This window comes from Bos javanicus, chromosome 15 (assembly GCF_032452875.1).
Source record: "Bos javanicus breed banteng chromosome 15, ARS-OSU_banteng_1.0, whole genome shotgun sequence".
Lineage (NCBI taxonomy): Eukaryota > Metazoa > Chordata > Mammalia > Artiodactyla > Bovidae > Bos > Bos javanicus.
The window spans coordinates 20,651,364-20,666,041 of record NC_083882.1 but is presented as its reverse complement, the minus strand read 5'-3'; the positions used below and the strand labels follow the sequence as shown (position 1 = coordinate 20,666,041).

Below are 14,678 nucleotides of genomic sequence, written 5' to 3'. Positions count from 1 at the left end.
CCCTGGTGGCTCAGAGGTTAAAGCATCTGCCTGGAATGCAGGAGATCAGGGTTCAATCCCTGAGTCGGGAAGATCCCCTGGAGAAGGAAATGGCAACCCACTCCAGTATTCTTGCCTGGAGAATCCCATGGAGGGAGGAGCCTGGTAGGCTGCAGTCCATGGGGTCACAAAGAGTCGGACACGACTGAGCAACTTCACTTTCACTTTCACCATTACCATATATTTGCCTTTACCAGTGAGATTTATGCTTTTATATATTTTGTTACTGGAGCCTGATAGGCTGCAGTCCATGGGGTCGCTAAGAGTCGGACACGACTGAGCGACTTCACTTTCACCTTTCATTTTCATGCATTGGAGAAAGAAATGGCAACCCACTCCAGTGTTCTTGCCTGGAGAATCCCAGGGATGGCGGAGCCTGGTGGGCTGCCATCTTTGGGGTCGCACAAAGTCGGACACGACTGAAGCGACTTAGCAGCAGCAGCAGTAGCACCCTTTCTGTTCAGCTTAAAAAGATACCTTCGACATCTCTTCTGAGAATGGTTTAGGTTTAGTGGTGAGGAACTCTTTTATCTTTTGCTTGCTAGAAACCTCTATCTCCTTCAATTCTGAATGATAACTTTGGTAGGTGAAGTATTCTTGGTTGGAAATTTTTATCTTTTAGCACTTGGAATATATTGTGCTATTTCCTTCTGATCTTTAAAATTTCTGCTAAAAAATCTACTGATAGTCTTACAGGATTTCTTTGTACATAAAAAGTTGTTTTTCTCTTGCAGTTTTAAGATCTCTCCTTGTCTTTACCTTTTGACATTTTAATATAATGTGTCTTGGTATAGATCTCTGGGTTCATCTTATTTGGAACTGTCTGGGCTTCCTAGATTTGAATGTCTGTTTCTTTCCCCAGCTTAGGACAGTTTTCAGCCATTATTTTTTCAAATAAGTTTTCTTTCCCTTTTTATTTTTTTCTGAGACCTCTATAATGTGATGGTTAATGCACTTGATGTTGTCCCATAAGTCCTTTAATCTGTCTTCACCATTTTGCATTCTTTTTTTCTTTTTGCTGTTCTGATTGGGTGAGTTTCTCTGCCATGTCTCAAGTTCTCTGATCCTTTCTTCTACTTCATCAAATCTGCTTTTGACACCCACTGGTTATTTTTCAGTTCAGTTATTGTATTCTTCAGCTCTGTGACTTCTGTTTGGAACTTTCTTGTATTTTCTATCTTTAAGTTCTCACTGTGTTTATCCATTCTTCTCCGAAGTTTAGTGAGCATCTTTATGATCATTTATTGAACCTTTTACCAGGTACATTATTTATCTCCAGTTCATTAACTTTTTTTCTGATGTTTTATCTTGTCCTTTCTTTTGGAACATATTTCTGTTTCTTTGTTTTGCTTGATTCCGTCCTGGTTTCTATGCACTGGGTGACAGAGCCACCTCTTCCGCTTGAACTGCTGGCTTTGTGTAAGAGACGAACCTTTTTCATTCAACCCTGTCCTGGCTCTTGGTTTTCTCTCAACTGTTTGTAATTATCCAAGAAGCCTATCTTACATTTAATAGCTCTCGGTACTTAAGGAAGTGCCAAGATCAGTCAGTGTCCCAAAGGGGAGAGCTCAGTCAGCACCTTGATTCAGGCTGATTGGAAACCAAGTCCTCAGGCAGCAGCTTTTCAAGAATGCAAATTATGCAGTTCTATAGGACTGCAAGGATAAGCCCTGCTGGCCCCCAGAGCCAGGCTATCTGGAGGTGGCCCCTGGCAGCAGTCACAGAAATTGCATCTCCAGGTGGGTTTATAAGCTCCTTCTTGGGAGTCACTAGTGAACTGTAGTCACACAGGAGGAAGTGCAAAGATGGTGTCCCCTGGCTGCATCTTTGAGAGCACCTGCTTACCATCTAGGTGTGTGCCAGACCTGTTGCTTATCCCCAGGGCTGAAGTTCCTAGACAAGCAGATAGCCTCTTTTACAAAAAAAGTGGGCGTGTGTTTCACACACTGTGTGACGCCCTGGAAATGGTAGTCTTCCAAGAACTGTCTCTATAATTGTTACAGTCCTGTGGGACCCAGGAATGCAAGCCCCCGTGACCAGGTCTTTCCCAGGTGGCAGCTGTGAGAACCATGTCACCAAATGTAAAAACCAGAGCACCAGAGTTGTGTGTAGAACCTCCTCTCCAGAAGATAAAAGCACTCTGGAGTACAGCAGAGCTCAAAAATGGTAGCTACTGGCTGACATGGGACAGATGGGGAGTACAAAAGATGGCATTCACTGAAAAAGAAAAGGAAAAGAAGGGAAAGAAAAAGAGAAAATAGGGGGAGAGGAAAAATAAAAAGATGATACCCAACAGAAGTGCAGGGGGTTGGGGAAGGAAGATGGTGCTGCTGACTTTAGCAAGACAGAGAGAGAATAGGAAGATATTGTCCACCAGCCTCTGTCCAAGGGAGTAACCAAGCAGGTACCAGTGCTTTAATTAGTAAATGAATCTCTTTCATATGACATCTGGATGCTTTGCAAATGGCTGCTTCTGCACTGAGCTCTGGGTTTGGTGAGCCTAGGCATAAACCCTTTAAGAACCCTTCCTTGGTTCCACAAAGCCCCGTATGTCTCATGGACATGAGCCTTGTTGGTCTTCAAAGTGAGATGCTTTGGGGGTTTATTTCTCAGACACTGGATCTTAAAAGTTAGGGTGAGGTATGAACCCTTCACTCCTTCTGGAGAAGCTCTGGGTTTTGAGTTCCCTCCAGACTGGAGGTTGTTGTATTGGGGGTGGAGTTTGTAATGAGATTGTGTTTCAGCCTTTTCGACCCACTAGGATGTGGTTTCCCTCTCATTTGCCCAATGTAACAGGGTCTCTTTACCAATATGCAGATTATTTTCAGAAGAAGTTGTTCCATGTATAGTTTTAGATAAACTGTATCCATGGGAGAGGGTGAGTGCAAGAGCTTCCTACATATCCATCTTGCTAAAATTTCTTATTAAAAGTTTTTTGTTGTGGTCATTATTTAATAATCAATAAGCACAAACTTTTAAGAATTACAATTTTTAATATTCAGTTTGTTCATTTAAGCATGAAAAGACTCTTAACTTGACTCTTGCTGGGATTGTTGAGGAAAGTTGTATGTTCATGAATTTTATTTGCTCTATATTTACATCATCGTAATATTTTTTATAACAATTGCATGTTTTTCCATCAGCCTTTGACATTTAGAAAGTAAGAGCTATGCATTAAAACCTCTGCAAGAAAGTAAACTTTAATGAAATTTTTTTCCGCTCAGTCCCAAAGGGAACATGAACTCTAAAATTGACTGTGGTATATAATAAAAGGCAAGAGTGCAGCTGAAAGCATTTATAATAAAGTACAAGACTCAATTTCTACTTTGTCCTCTGTCTATACTCATTGGATAGCTGAGTTTATAACTTTATGATAGAACATTCTTCCTAAGAAGTGTGTGAAACCGAAAAGATAAAATAAATCTAATAGTTTTCAAAATAGTGAAACCATATTAAATGTGAGGAAACTAGACTGAGTATAACTGCTGCTACTGCTAAGTCACTTCAGTCGTGTCCGACTTTGTGCGACCCCATAGACGGCAGCCCACCAGGCTCCTCTGTCCCTGGGATTCTCCAGGCAAGAACACTGGAGGGGGTTGCCATTTCCTCCTCCAATGCATGAAAGTGAAAAGTGAAAGTTAAGTCGCTTAGTTGTGTCCAACTCTTAGCACCCCATGGACTGAAGCCTACCAAGCTCCTCCGTCCATGGAATTTTCCAGGCAAGAGTACTGGAGTGGGGTGCCATTGCCTTCTCCACTCAACATATATAAACATACATATTAAACAAACATTTGCACAGATTGACATTGCTGCCACAAAGGAACCCCTTTCTGAATTTAAGAACGGGTTCAGTTTCCTAAACTACTGATCAGTCAGTTCAGTCACTCAGTCATGTCCGACTCTTTGCAACCCCCTGGACTGCAGCACACCAGGCTTCCCTATCCATCACCAATTCCCAGAGTTTGCTCAAACTCATGTCCATCGAGTCGGTGATGCCTCCAACCATCTCATTCTCTGTCATCCTTCTCCTCCTGCCTTCAGTCTTCCCCAGCATCAGGGTCTTTTCCAGTGAGTTGGCTCTTTGCATCAGGTAGCCAAAGTATTGGAGCTTCAGTTGCAGCATGAGTCCTTCCAATGAATATTCAGGACCGATTTCCTTTCCGATTGACTGGTTTGATCTCCTTGCAGTCCAAGGGACTCTCAAGAGTTTCTCCAACACCATAGTTCAAAAGCATCAATTCTTTGACACTCAACTTTCTTTATAGGCCAACACTCACGACCATACATGACGACAGGAAAAACCATAGCTTTGACTAGATGGACCTTTGTCAGCAAATTAATGTCTCTGCTTTTGAATATGCTGTCTAGGTTGGTCATAGCTTTTCTTCCAAGGAGCAAACGTCTTTTAATTTCATGGCTGCCTTCATCATCTGCAGTGATTTTGGAGCCAAAGAAAATAAAGTATGTCACTGTTTCCATTGTTTCCCCATCTGTTTGCCATGAAGTGATGGGACCAGATTCCATAATCTTAGTTTTTTGAATGCTGAGTTTTAAGCCAGCTTTTTCACTCTCCTCTTTCACTTTCATCAAGAGGCTCTTTAGTTCCTCTTCATTTTCTGCCATAAGGGTGGTGTTATCTGCATATCTGAGGTTATTGATATTTCTCCTGGCAATCTTAATTCCAGCTTGTACTTCATCCCGCCTGGCATTTTGCATGATGTACTCTGCATATAAGTTGAATAAGCAGAGTGACAATATACAGCTTTAACGTACTCCTTTCCCAATTTGGAACCAGTCCACTGTTCCATATCCAGTTCTAACTTTTGCTTCTTGACCTGCATACAGATTTCTCAGGAGGCAGGTCAGGTTGTCTAGTATTCCCATCCCTTGAAGAATTTTCCACAGTTTGTTATGATCCACACAGTCAAAGGCTTTGGCCTAGTCAGTAAAGCAGAAGTAGTTGTTTTTCTGGAGTACTCTTGCTTTTTCTATGGTCCAACGGATATTGGCAATTTGATCTCTGGTTCTTCTGCCTTTTCATTCCAATCCCAAAGAAGGGCAGTGCCAAAGAATGTTCAAACTAGTACACAATTGCACTCATCTCACACGCTAGAAAAGTAATGTTCAAAATTCTCCAAGCCAGGCTTCAACTGTACGTGAACCATGAAATTCCAGATGTTCAAGCAGGATTTAGAAAACACGGAGGAAACTACTGGTATTATGTATAAAATAGATAACTAATGAGAACATACTGTATCTCACAGGGAACTCTACTTAATGCACTGTGGTGACCCAAATGGAAGGAAGTCCAGAAGAGAGAGGATGTATATGCATGACTGATTCTTTTTGCTGTATGGTAGAAACTGACACGGAGAAGGCAATGGCACCCCACTCCAGTAATCTTGCCTGGAAAATCCCATGGACAGAGGAGCCTGGTAGGCTGCAGTCCATGGGGTCGCTAAGAGTCGGACATGACTGAGCAACTTCACTTTCACTTTTTACTTGCATGCATTGGAGAAGGAAATGGCAACCCACTCCAGTGTTCTTGCCTGGAGAATCCAGGGATGGGGGAGCCTGGTGAGATGCCATCTGTGGGGTCGCACAGAGTCGGACACGACTGAAGCGACTTAGCAGCAGCCTCAGAATCTGACAGGCAAGAATACTGGAGTGAGTAGCCATTCCCTTCTTCAGGGGATCTTCCTAACCCTGGGATCAAACCCAGGTCTCCTGCATTTCAGGCAGATTCTTTACCATCTGAGCCACCAGGGAAACCCAGAAACTAACACAACATTGTAAAGTAACTATATGGCAATAGAAATTAAAAATAAACAAATAAAGGGCTTCCAGTTCAAGATGATGGAGTAAAAGGACATGTGCTCATCTCCTCCTGCAAGATGACCAAAATTGCAACTAGCTATTGGACAACCATCAACAGGAGGACACTGAAACCCACTCCAAGAAAGATACCCCATGTCCCAAGCCAAAGAAGAAGCCACAGTGAGATGGTAGGAGGAGCACAATCATGATAAAATCAAATCCCGTTCCCACTGGGTGGGTGACTCACAAACCAGAGAACAGTAATACCAAAGAAGTTCTCCCACTGTTGTGAAGGTTCTGAACCCCACGTCAGGCTTCCCAACCTAGGTATCTGACAAAGGGACTGGGAATCACCAGGGAATCTGACCTTGAAGGCCGGCAGGATTTGATTATAGGACTTCCACGGGACTGAGGAAAACAGACTCCAGTCTTGGAGGGTACAAACAAAATCTTGTGTGCACCGAGACCCAGAGGAAAGGAGCCGTGAGCCCACAGGGAAGTAAACCAAAAGTACCTACTAGTGGTGGAGGGCCTCCTGTGGAGACGTGGGTCCGCAGAAACTCACCACAGGCACGGGGGCTCTGGCAGAAGCAAGCCAGGAAGGTCCCTCTTGGCATAAACCCTCTTGGAGTTCACCATTAACCCGGCCATAGAGCCAGGAGACCCCAGGGCTGAGTCACCTCAGGTCAAACAGCTACCAACTACCTATGAGGGAGTGCAGCCCCACCCATCAGCAGATAATTGGATTAAAGCTATACTGAGCAAGTCCCTGCCCACCAGAGCAAGATCCAGTTTTTCCCATTGCCAGTTCTTCCCACCAGGAAGACAAGCCTCTTAGCCTCATCCATCAGAGGGCAGACAGTTCTTCAAGAAGAACCATAGTCTCACAGTGGCTAAAACAAAACCATATTACAGAGAGTTCATCACAATGAGAAAGCAGAAAGTTATGTCCCAGATGAAAGGACAAGATAGAACCCCAGAAAAACTTCCCTAGCATGGGAAAGGAAATAGTCAACCAAGTCCAGGAAGCACAGAAAATCCCAGACAGGATAAACCCAAGGAGGAGCACACCAAGACACATAGTAATCAAACAAACAAAAATTAAAGACAAAGATAAAATATTAAAAGCAACAAGGGAAAAATGACAAATAACATACAAGGGAGCTCCCATCAGGCTGTCAGCTGATTTCTCAACAGAAAGTCTACAAGCCAGGAGGGAATGGCAGGATATGTCTAAAGTGGTGAAAGGAAGAACCTATAACCAAGAATACTCTGCCCAGCGAAACTGTCCTTCAGATTTGATGGAGAAATCAAAAGCTTTCCAGCAATCAAAAGTTAAGAGAACTCAGCACCACCAAACCAGTTTTACAACAAATGCTAAAGGAAATTCTCTAGGCAGAAAATACAAGATGTTTAGAGCTCCCACTATTCAGTTTTTTCCTTTCTGGGATTTCCTTCTTATGGGAGTTCCCTTTATGTTACTTGCCATTTTTTGCTTGTTGCTTTTAATATTTTATCTTTGTCTTTAATTTTTTTCAGCTATTATCTCTTCAGATATTTTCTCAGGTCCTTTCTGTCTCTCTTCTCCTTTATAGTTGTTACTTGTGTGTTTGTTTTGAGGGCCAGAGGTGCATGCAGCAGAAAGATCCTAAAGGAACCTCAAAGAGCCATTTAAGTATCAAATTCTGTGTAAATCCATCAATTTTCATGTTAAAGTTAGATACAGATGACATCAGCAATGCTTTAGAACTATGATCTCACAAAATCGTGTTTCAGTGTTGACCTTTCTTACTTTTGCCTGTTTTGTTCACATTGTCTTTTATCGCCCGAATGTCTCCTCAGTTCAGTTACTGTCCAAGAATGACTTATTGAGTACTTACCAGATACAAGTCATGAAATTAGATCCTCTACCTACTGAGATCATGTTCACTCAAAATTCACATCAAATGCGGAAGCCTCCAAGATCAGTCTTGCGCTCGTAATGTGTAGATGTGTGCGTGCTAAGTTGCTTCAGTCCATGTCTGACTCTGTGCAACCCTAAAGACTGTAGCCTGCCAGGCTCCTCTGTCCATAGACTTTTCCAGGCAAGAATACTGCAGTGGGTTGCCATTTCCTGCTCCAGGGGATCTTCCTGACCTGGGGATTGAACCTGCATCTCTTTTGTCTCCTGCATTAGCAGGCAGGTTCTTTTTCACTAGCACCACCTGGGTAGATAGATGTGATTTATTGGTTTTCTGAATGTTTTTTGTGCTTCCTTCTCCCCTTATGACATTTTATTTATTAATATACTTGCTTTCCCTACACCCACCTGTCGCCAGTCTTGTTCTACCCATTAGGTTGTAAATTTTACTGTGGCAAGGGCAAGTTTCACTCATGTTTATATCCACCCATGCTGCCTTAAACATGCTTTTGAAAGTCGGGACTAAAAAGATACAGGAAAGTCTTTGCAGCTGGAAAAATGTGGGGAAATGTGGAACATTACCTTCCTGTCTCTGTTCTCAGTAGAGTAGAGCATCAGGTAATGATGCTCTATTGTTTCTAGAGCACATTTTAATAGAGATAACTCTTCTTCCCCTAGTTCTTCTTCCCCTTTGCTTCCCTTTTCCTCCTCCTCCTTCCCCTTCTCCTCTCCTTTCACCTTTTTTCCTTCTTCCTTTCTTACGTTCATTATTTAATTGTGGCCTAGTTTAATCTTCAACTTTTTGTATGCTTTGTCTCAGCTTTAAAATGGGATATGTGCTGGTATGAAAATGTTTTACTTTAATTTGTTACAGTTCAGTAAGGGATCCCTTCTTTCACCTTTGAAGACTTAGTGCCAGAACTCAACTAAGTAGACCAGTGATGTTCCCAAGAATAGGTAGGAAAATAATCCAAATGTTTGATTCTTCCTTAACTTATAGAATATTGAGCCATAATGGACATACTGTAAAAGGAAAACTGTAGAAATAAGATGAAGTGAATTGAATTATTTTTCCTAATAATCTCACTTCTTCCTTAGATTCAGGTCAGAAGACATTTAAAAGGAGAAGATCTATCATAAACTGGGCCTTTTGGCGGGGTTCTAGCATTCACCTGGATAACTTGCCTGTGTCACCAACGTCTCCTATCCCAGGACAGCTCTTCGGGGTTTCTCTGCCAGATATTTGTGAGAATGACAATCTGCCCAAAGCTGTCTTGGTAAGTCTCATTTTGGCCTATAGCACTAATAGAAAAGGAAGTTTGGGAAAGGAATGCTCTGGGAGGTAAATCTTTCCCTAAAAAAATGGGAAATTTATAGATACCCATTGCTTTGGCTGAGAATCTTTATTATTCCTCCAAAGAAAAAAAAAATCTGATTAAGCTACTGCAGAGTCATAAGGCAGACATAATAGGGAGGGATAATCTAGCCTACTGATTTCAGGCAAGAGCCCCATTAACCTGCTCAGATAAATTAGAACCTGCACTGCAGACAGAGAATCCACATTAGCCCTGACATTTTTCTCACAGCCTTTCTTGAACCCTGCATTGTTCGGAAAGTCTCATTTAATCACTTTAGCAACACAGACTAAATCTTAACATTTTTTAATTTGTATTTTATTTGTATTCCAAGTCTTTTAAGTATAAAGATATATCTTCTGGTATTTAGTTATCTTTTGTATGTATAAGAGATCAAATGAAAGCCACTGAGTATATATTTTTTCCAGTTAATATAGTAAATGGGTCGTGTTAAAGAATATTTATTGAGTGTCCAGTATCCCCAAGCAATATGCTAGGTGCCTGGCCCTTTATTCTATGTTGTGCATCTATCTATAAGCTCCAGGTACTAATCTAGCCACTTTATTGCTTATCCTTCACAACAGATTTAGAAGGTAGTTATCATCATCATTACCATCATCCCTACTCTACAAATTAAAGGGAAACCCCCGCCCAAGTTTACCAAAGGTCACGCCATAAATATGTGTCATAGCTAGGTTCCAGATCCCATGGGTTGCTTGTCTCCAACACCCATTCTCTTCCTGTACGGCAAGCAGAGGGCACACAACTATAAAGAAAGTGAAATAAAAGACTGAATTGAATGGATGGAATGGAGAAAGCTTCCTAAAGGAGATGATTTTGGAGGCTGATTTTAAAAGAAGGAAATAGTGATTTCCCTGATAGTTCAGCGGTTAAGAATCCACCTTTCAATGCAGGGGACAAGGATTCAATCCCTGGTCAGGAACTAAGATCCCACATGCCACAGGGCAGCTAAGCCTGCGTACCACAATGAAGACTCAGCACAACCAAAAAACAACAAAAACATAATATTTGTTAAAAAAAAAAAAAAAAGAAGAAGAAGAAGAAGGAAGTAAAGTGTAAAGCCACATGAAAAGAAACACAAGCAAGGGGACTTCCCAGGTGGACCAGTAGTTAAGAATCTGCCTTTCAGTACCATGGGTTCTATCCCTGGGCAGGGAACCGACCGAAGATCCCACATGCTATGGGGCAGCTAAGCCCGTGTACCTCAATGAAGAGCCTGCATGCAGCAACTAAGACCTAACACAGCCAGAAACAAATACCCCCAAAAAGAAAGAACAAGATAAGCAAGTGGAGAATGAATTTGGGAAGAGCATTTTCATACTTGGGGAAAAGAATCCATATTGGAGAGTAATGGGAGAATACTTAGGGAGGAGAGAGACAAGTTAACAGGTACCTTGAAGTGACTGCTGGTTCACTGAAAAAAGTCTCATTAAAGCAAGTGTTTAAAATGTTTTAGATGTTAAATATAGCAAGCGTAAATAGGAGAAAGAAATTTAGAGATGCCAAAAAGCAAGTAGAGTTTAATCCTCTAGCAGGCCTTCTAGCCCCAGGCCTTCAGGACTTTCCCCTGGTACACCCCAGCCTCTAGCAGCTGGAAAGGGCAAATATATGTTCCCTTGCTTGTTCTGCATGAAGTGCCATCTTGATTTTCTTTTTCTTTTGCTTCCCCATAGGATATGCTTTTATTTCTTAATCAGAAAGGACCTCTCACAAAAGGCATCTTCAGACAGTCGGCCAATGTGAAATCCTGCAGAGAGCTGAAAGAAAAACTGAATTCTGGAGCTGAAGTACAACTAGACTGTGAATCTATTTTCGTAATAGCATCTGTCTTAAAGGTAGGAAGGTTTCTCCCTTCATCCACCCCACAGCATAGCTCTGGAGAAAGACAACTGATTTATCTCATTGTAACATTACTCCCATCTGAAGAAGACCATGATAAAAATAGAATCTGAAAAGTGTTAAAAAAAAAAAAAAAAAACTTCATACAGCCATGTGTGTGCTCAGTTGTGTCTGACTCTTTGTTACCTGATGAACTGTAGCCCACTAGACTCCTCTTTGTCCACAGGATTCTCCAGGCAAGAATACTGAAGTGGGTTGCCATTTCCTCCTCCAGTGGTCACAGAATCACACTGGCATTTAAAAGCCACTTCTAATGATGTGGCATGTCAGATAGTCATTTTAAAATTTTTCATCCCACGTCACTGTCCCCATCTTCACTTCTGCTACCCCATGCAAAAAAGAAAAAAAGATGAAATGAAAATTAAAAACAATTATAACACACAGTATATTTACCAAAATAAACATCCCAATTAGATGACTTTCTCACAGTCTATCTTCCTAAGACAAAATTTTCAAAAATAAACTTTTATTAAACTTCAAAGCAGAGTTTTACCATAATAAACAAACATTTGCCTAATAATTAAAATATTGCTCACTGAGAGTAGTGAAAATTCTCTTCAGTTATACAGTATCCCCCCTCAATGCTTTTTAAAAAGTAAAGGTGGAGCAAGAATGATTGCAACATCTAGTCCTTCTTTTATGAACCTCTTACCACATTTGGTATCCTTGATCCCATGTATATCTGATATTTCACAATAAGCTTCTTTGCTGCAAGCATTTTTGCTACAGACATTTTGGACATATAACCATATAATTAACCTTATGGTAATTTTGCTAAAAAAATAAAATAAGTGGTTGACAGTTTGTTTTGACCTATACAATATAAAAAGCATGACAGATGACAGTGATTTGTCCCAAGAATTGGTTTCACATTTTGAAATATACTACATTGGAGTTGAAAGAGACCAAGGGCCTTGAAGACATAGCATGAACCCACATTTCCCTTAGAACTCTGAAATGTTTATCAAGAACAAATGGCAATATGCCAAGAACAAAAAATAATGTGCAAGGCTTTCACAGAAACTCAGGCACAAATATGTATCCTAGTACCTAGTATTTGAAGCTTGATGCCTCTCCTAAGAAATCTGAGCAAAAAATCAAAAAGTGCAATGCTGAACAAGAGACAAATCAACAATCTGTATATATACGCATATACGTGTGTGTGTGTGTATTGTGAATGAAAGACTTGGAAGACAAATGCTTTAGTATAACCCATGAAAAAATATCAAATTAATAATATGAATTGTGCAGTATTGCCATGAATCTATACACATTTTATTTTTTAACTTTTTATTTTGTATTGGAATATGGGAGACTAGCAATGTTGTGATAGTTTCAGGTGAACAGCAAGGGGACTCAGCCATTCATACACATGTGTCCATTCTCCCCCAAACTCCCCTCCCATCCAGGCTGCCACATAACATTGAGCAGAGTTCCCTGTGTTATACAGTTGGTCCTTGTTGGTTATCCATTTTAAATACAGCAGTTACACACATTTTAAATGTGTTCAAGTGTTTTGTATTTCACAATAAAGTCTTTAATTCTGTTATTCTAATTGTTTTATTATGTCCTTCTTAGTATCCCTCATTTATTTTTTGTTACTTTATCTTTTATGGCAGAACTGCCTTATAGCCAGTTCATTATTTGATTAAAGTATTTGCTGGAGAAATGCTTGTGGCAAAAATGTCTATGGCAAATAAGCTTACTTATGGCAAAAAAGCCAGATCCTCCCCCTTCCCCCCATCATGACACCACCCCCCCACCTATGGTTACTTAACTCACATCCATAGTTGAGTTGATCTTATGAAATGTTTTCCTCCTCACATTCATGAAAAAAACTCACATTGTTTGAAAATCTAGAGTCAAAACTAGCTTTTTGCAGAGCTTTTGACCTGAGCAATAGCTTCTGCAGATCAGAATCAGGGTTGGAAGGGATTCTGGGGGAGCTGGAGGCTCCCTCTCTGGGCAGGGTTGGAATGTCCCAGAGCCAGGGGTAGAGACAGTGCCCCAGCCCGCATCCCCAGGCCTGGAGCGTAAAAACCAAATTAAGGAAAGCATGATGAAGAAGACTCCTGCATGTGCCTCCTCCTGGTCAGTTCCTTACACAATCATATTTTATGACTTAGTGAATAATCAGATGCCTCTTGATAAAAGAGCCTCGTCTGCTCTTAAACAATCCCACCATAGAGTTTCACAATAAAGTGTCACTCTAAAGAACTGGAGAGGGGCTTCCCTGGTCGCTTAGTGGTAAAGAATCCGCCTGCCAGTGCCGGAGACACAGGTTTGATCCCTGCTCCAGGAGGATCCCATATGCCAAGGAGCAACTAAGCCCATGCAAAACTATTGAGCCCGTGCTCTAAAGCGTGGGAGCTGCGACCACTGAAGCCTGTGTACCTAAGAGCCTGTGTTCCACAGCAAGAGAAGCCACTGCAATGAGAAGCCCCTACTTGTCACAACTAGAGAAGAGCCTGTGCAGCAAGGGAGACCCAGCACAGCCTAAACAAATCAATAATTTTTTTAAAAAAGAACTGGAAAATTGGAGCTAGGGTCATCTAATTTATTTTACACAGGGTTTGTGATTACCTTTCAGTCCTGGAGTACAAAAAAGGTATGTATAGTGTGCTTAGCCAGATACATAGCAGGCATGCAAGTATATGCATGATAAATTTTTCTTTGATTTTTGTCATAAAATTAGGCTTTCTCCCATTTTTTAATAAGTTAAAGCCTATGTTTTAGAAATTTTTCCTTAGTATGCTATTCGTCACAGCACTACACTTCTTAAAATTTTGTTCTAAATTGTTGAGGCTGCTACAAAGAAGTATGGTTCTAGAACAGTTTAACATATTTCACAGTGAAGAAATAGTACTTATAGAGGAATAGGCAAAAGACGAAAATTAATCCAAATGAAAAATCTGGTTATATGAGTTCTAACTAAAGTGTGATAATCATGTAGCTGTGTTTTACTCTCATTTCTTCCAAGCAGTTGAAAGAAAGGGATACTTTTTGCCAAAAGTTTTTGAGCTTTTGTTTGTTTGTTATTTTTAAGACTATTTGGAAGCAGTACTTAAATTTTCCTTTAATTTTTTACTTACACTGGTTTTGTTTAAATGTAACTCTAATTGGAAGAAAATTACCTGTGATACTGTATTTTTGATTCATCAGACCTCTGAGGAAAAGCACTTTTTTAATCCTGTAGGAATCTCATCTCAAATTAATTTGGGAGTTCTGCTGATGGCCTGGTTTCTGTTTTTGGAAGGGAGAAGACTTTTGGTTGAGTGCTAAGAGCTGGTGATTGTAATTCAGAACCAGCTTTCTTGTCCCTTCTCAGATCCAATGGTGGTTGTTATTTCGTAACTTGTTATTCCAGCTGTGGAGAGTTCATTGAGATGTTACAAGTTATTATCTTTCAAGTGTAGGTTTTAAGATTTAATGATGTTTTTCTTCAAGACAGATCATAACTGTGTTTTCCACTGAGATTTTAAAAGAGAGGTATTGTCACTGCCCCATTTTGAAATACCAGATTTTTGCTCTTCTGAATCTGACTTTTAATGTAGGTGCAGCCACTAAAATTAGTCTGAAATTATGAAAATTTGATAGATTGACCCAGAAAAGAGGTAATTTTTATGATGACACATCTGACTCACATA

At 40.7% G+C, this 14,678-nt stretch overlaps 1 protein-coding gene across 6 annotated transcripts in view; it reads left to right on the top strand.

Moving 5' to 3' along the window:
• ARHGAP20 (Rho GTPase activating protein 20) overlaps positions 1-14,678 on the top strand; it is a 216,325-nt gene that overhangs the window by 187,440 nt on the left and 14,207 nt on the right. For all 6 annotated transcript variants that reach the window (XM_061440245.1, XM_061440241.1, XM_061440244.1 and 3 more), the window contains 2 exons: positions 8,855-9,033; positions 10,806-10,967. In XM_061440245.1, coding sequence (XP_061296229.1) covers positions 8,855-9,033; positions 10,806-10,967 — 341 coding nt within the window. The remainder of the gene's footprint in view (positions 1-8,854; positions 9,034-10,805; positions 10,968-14,678) is intronic.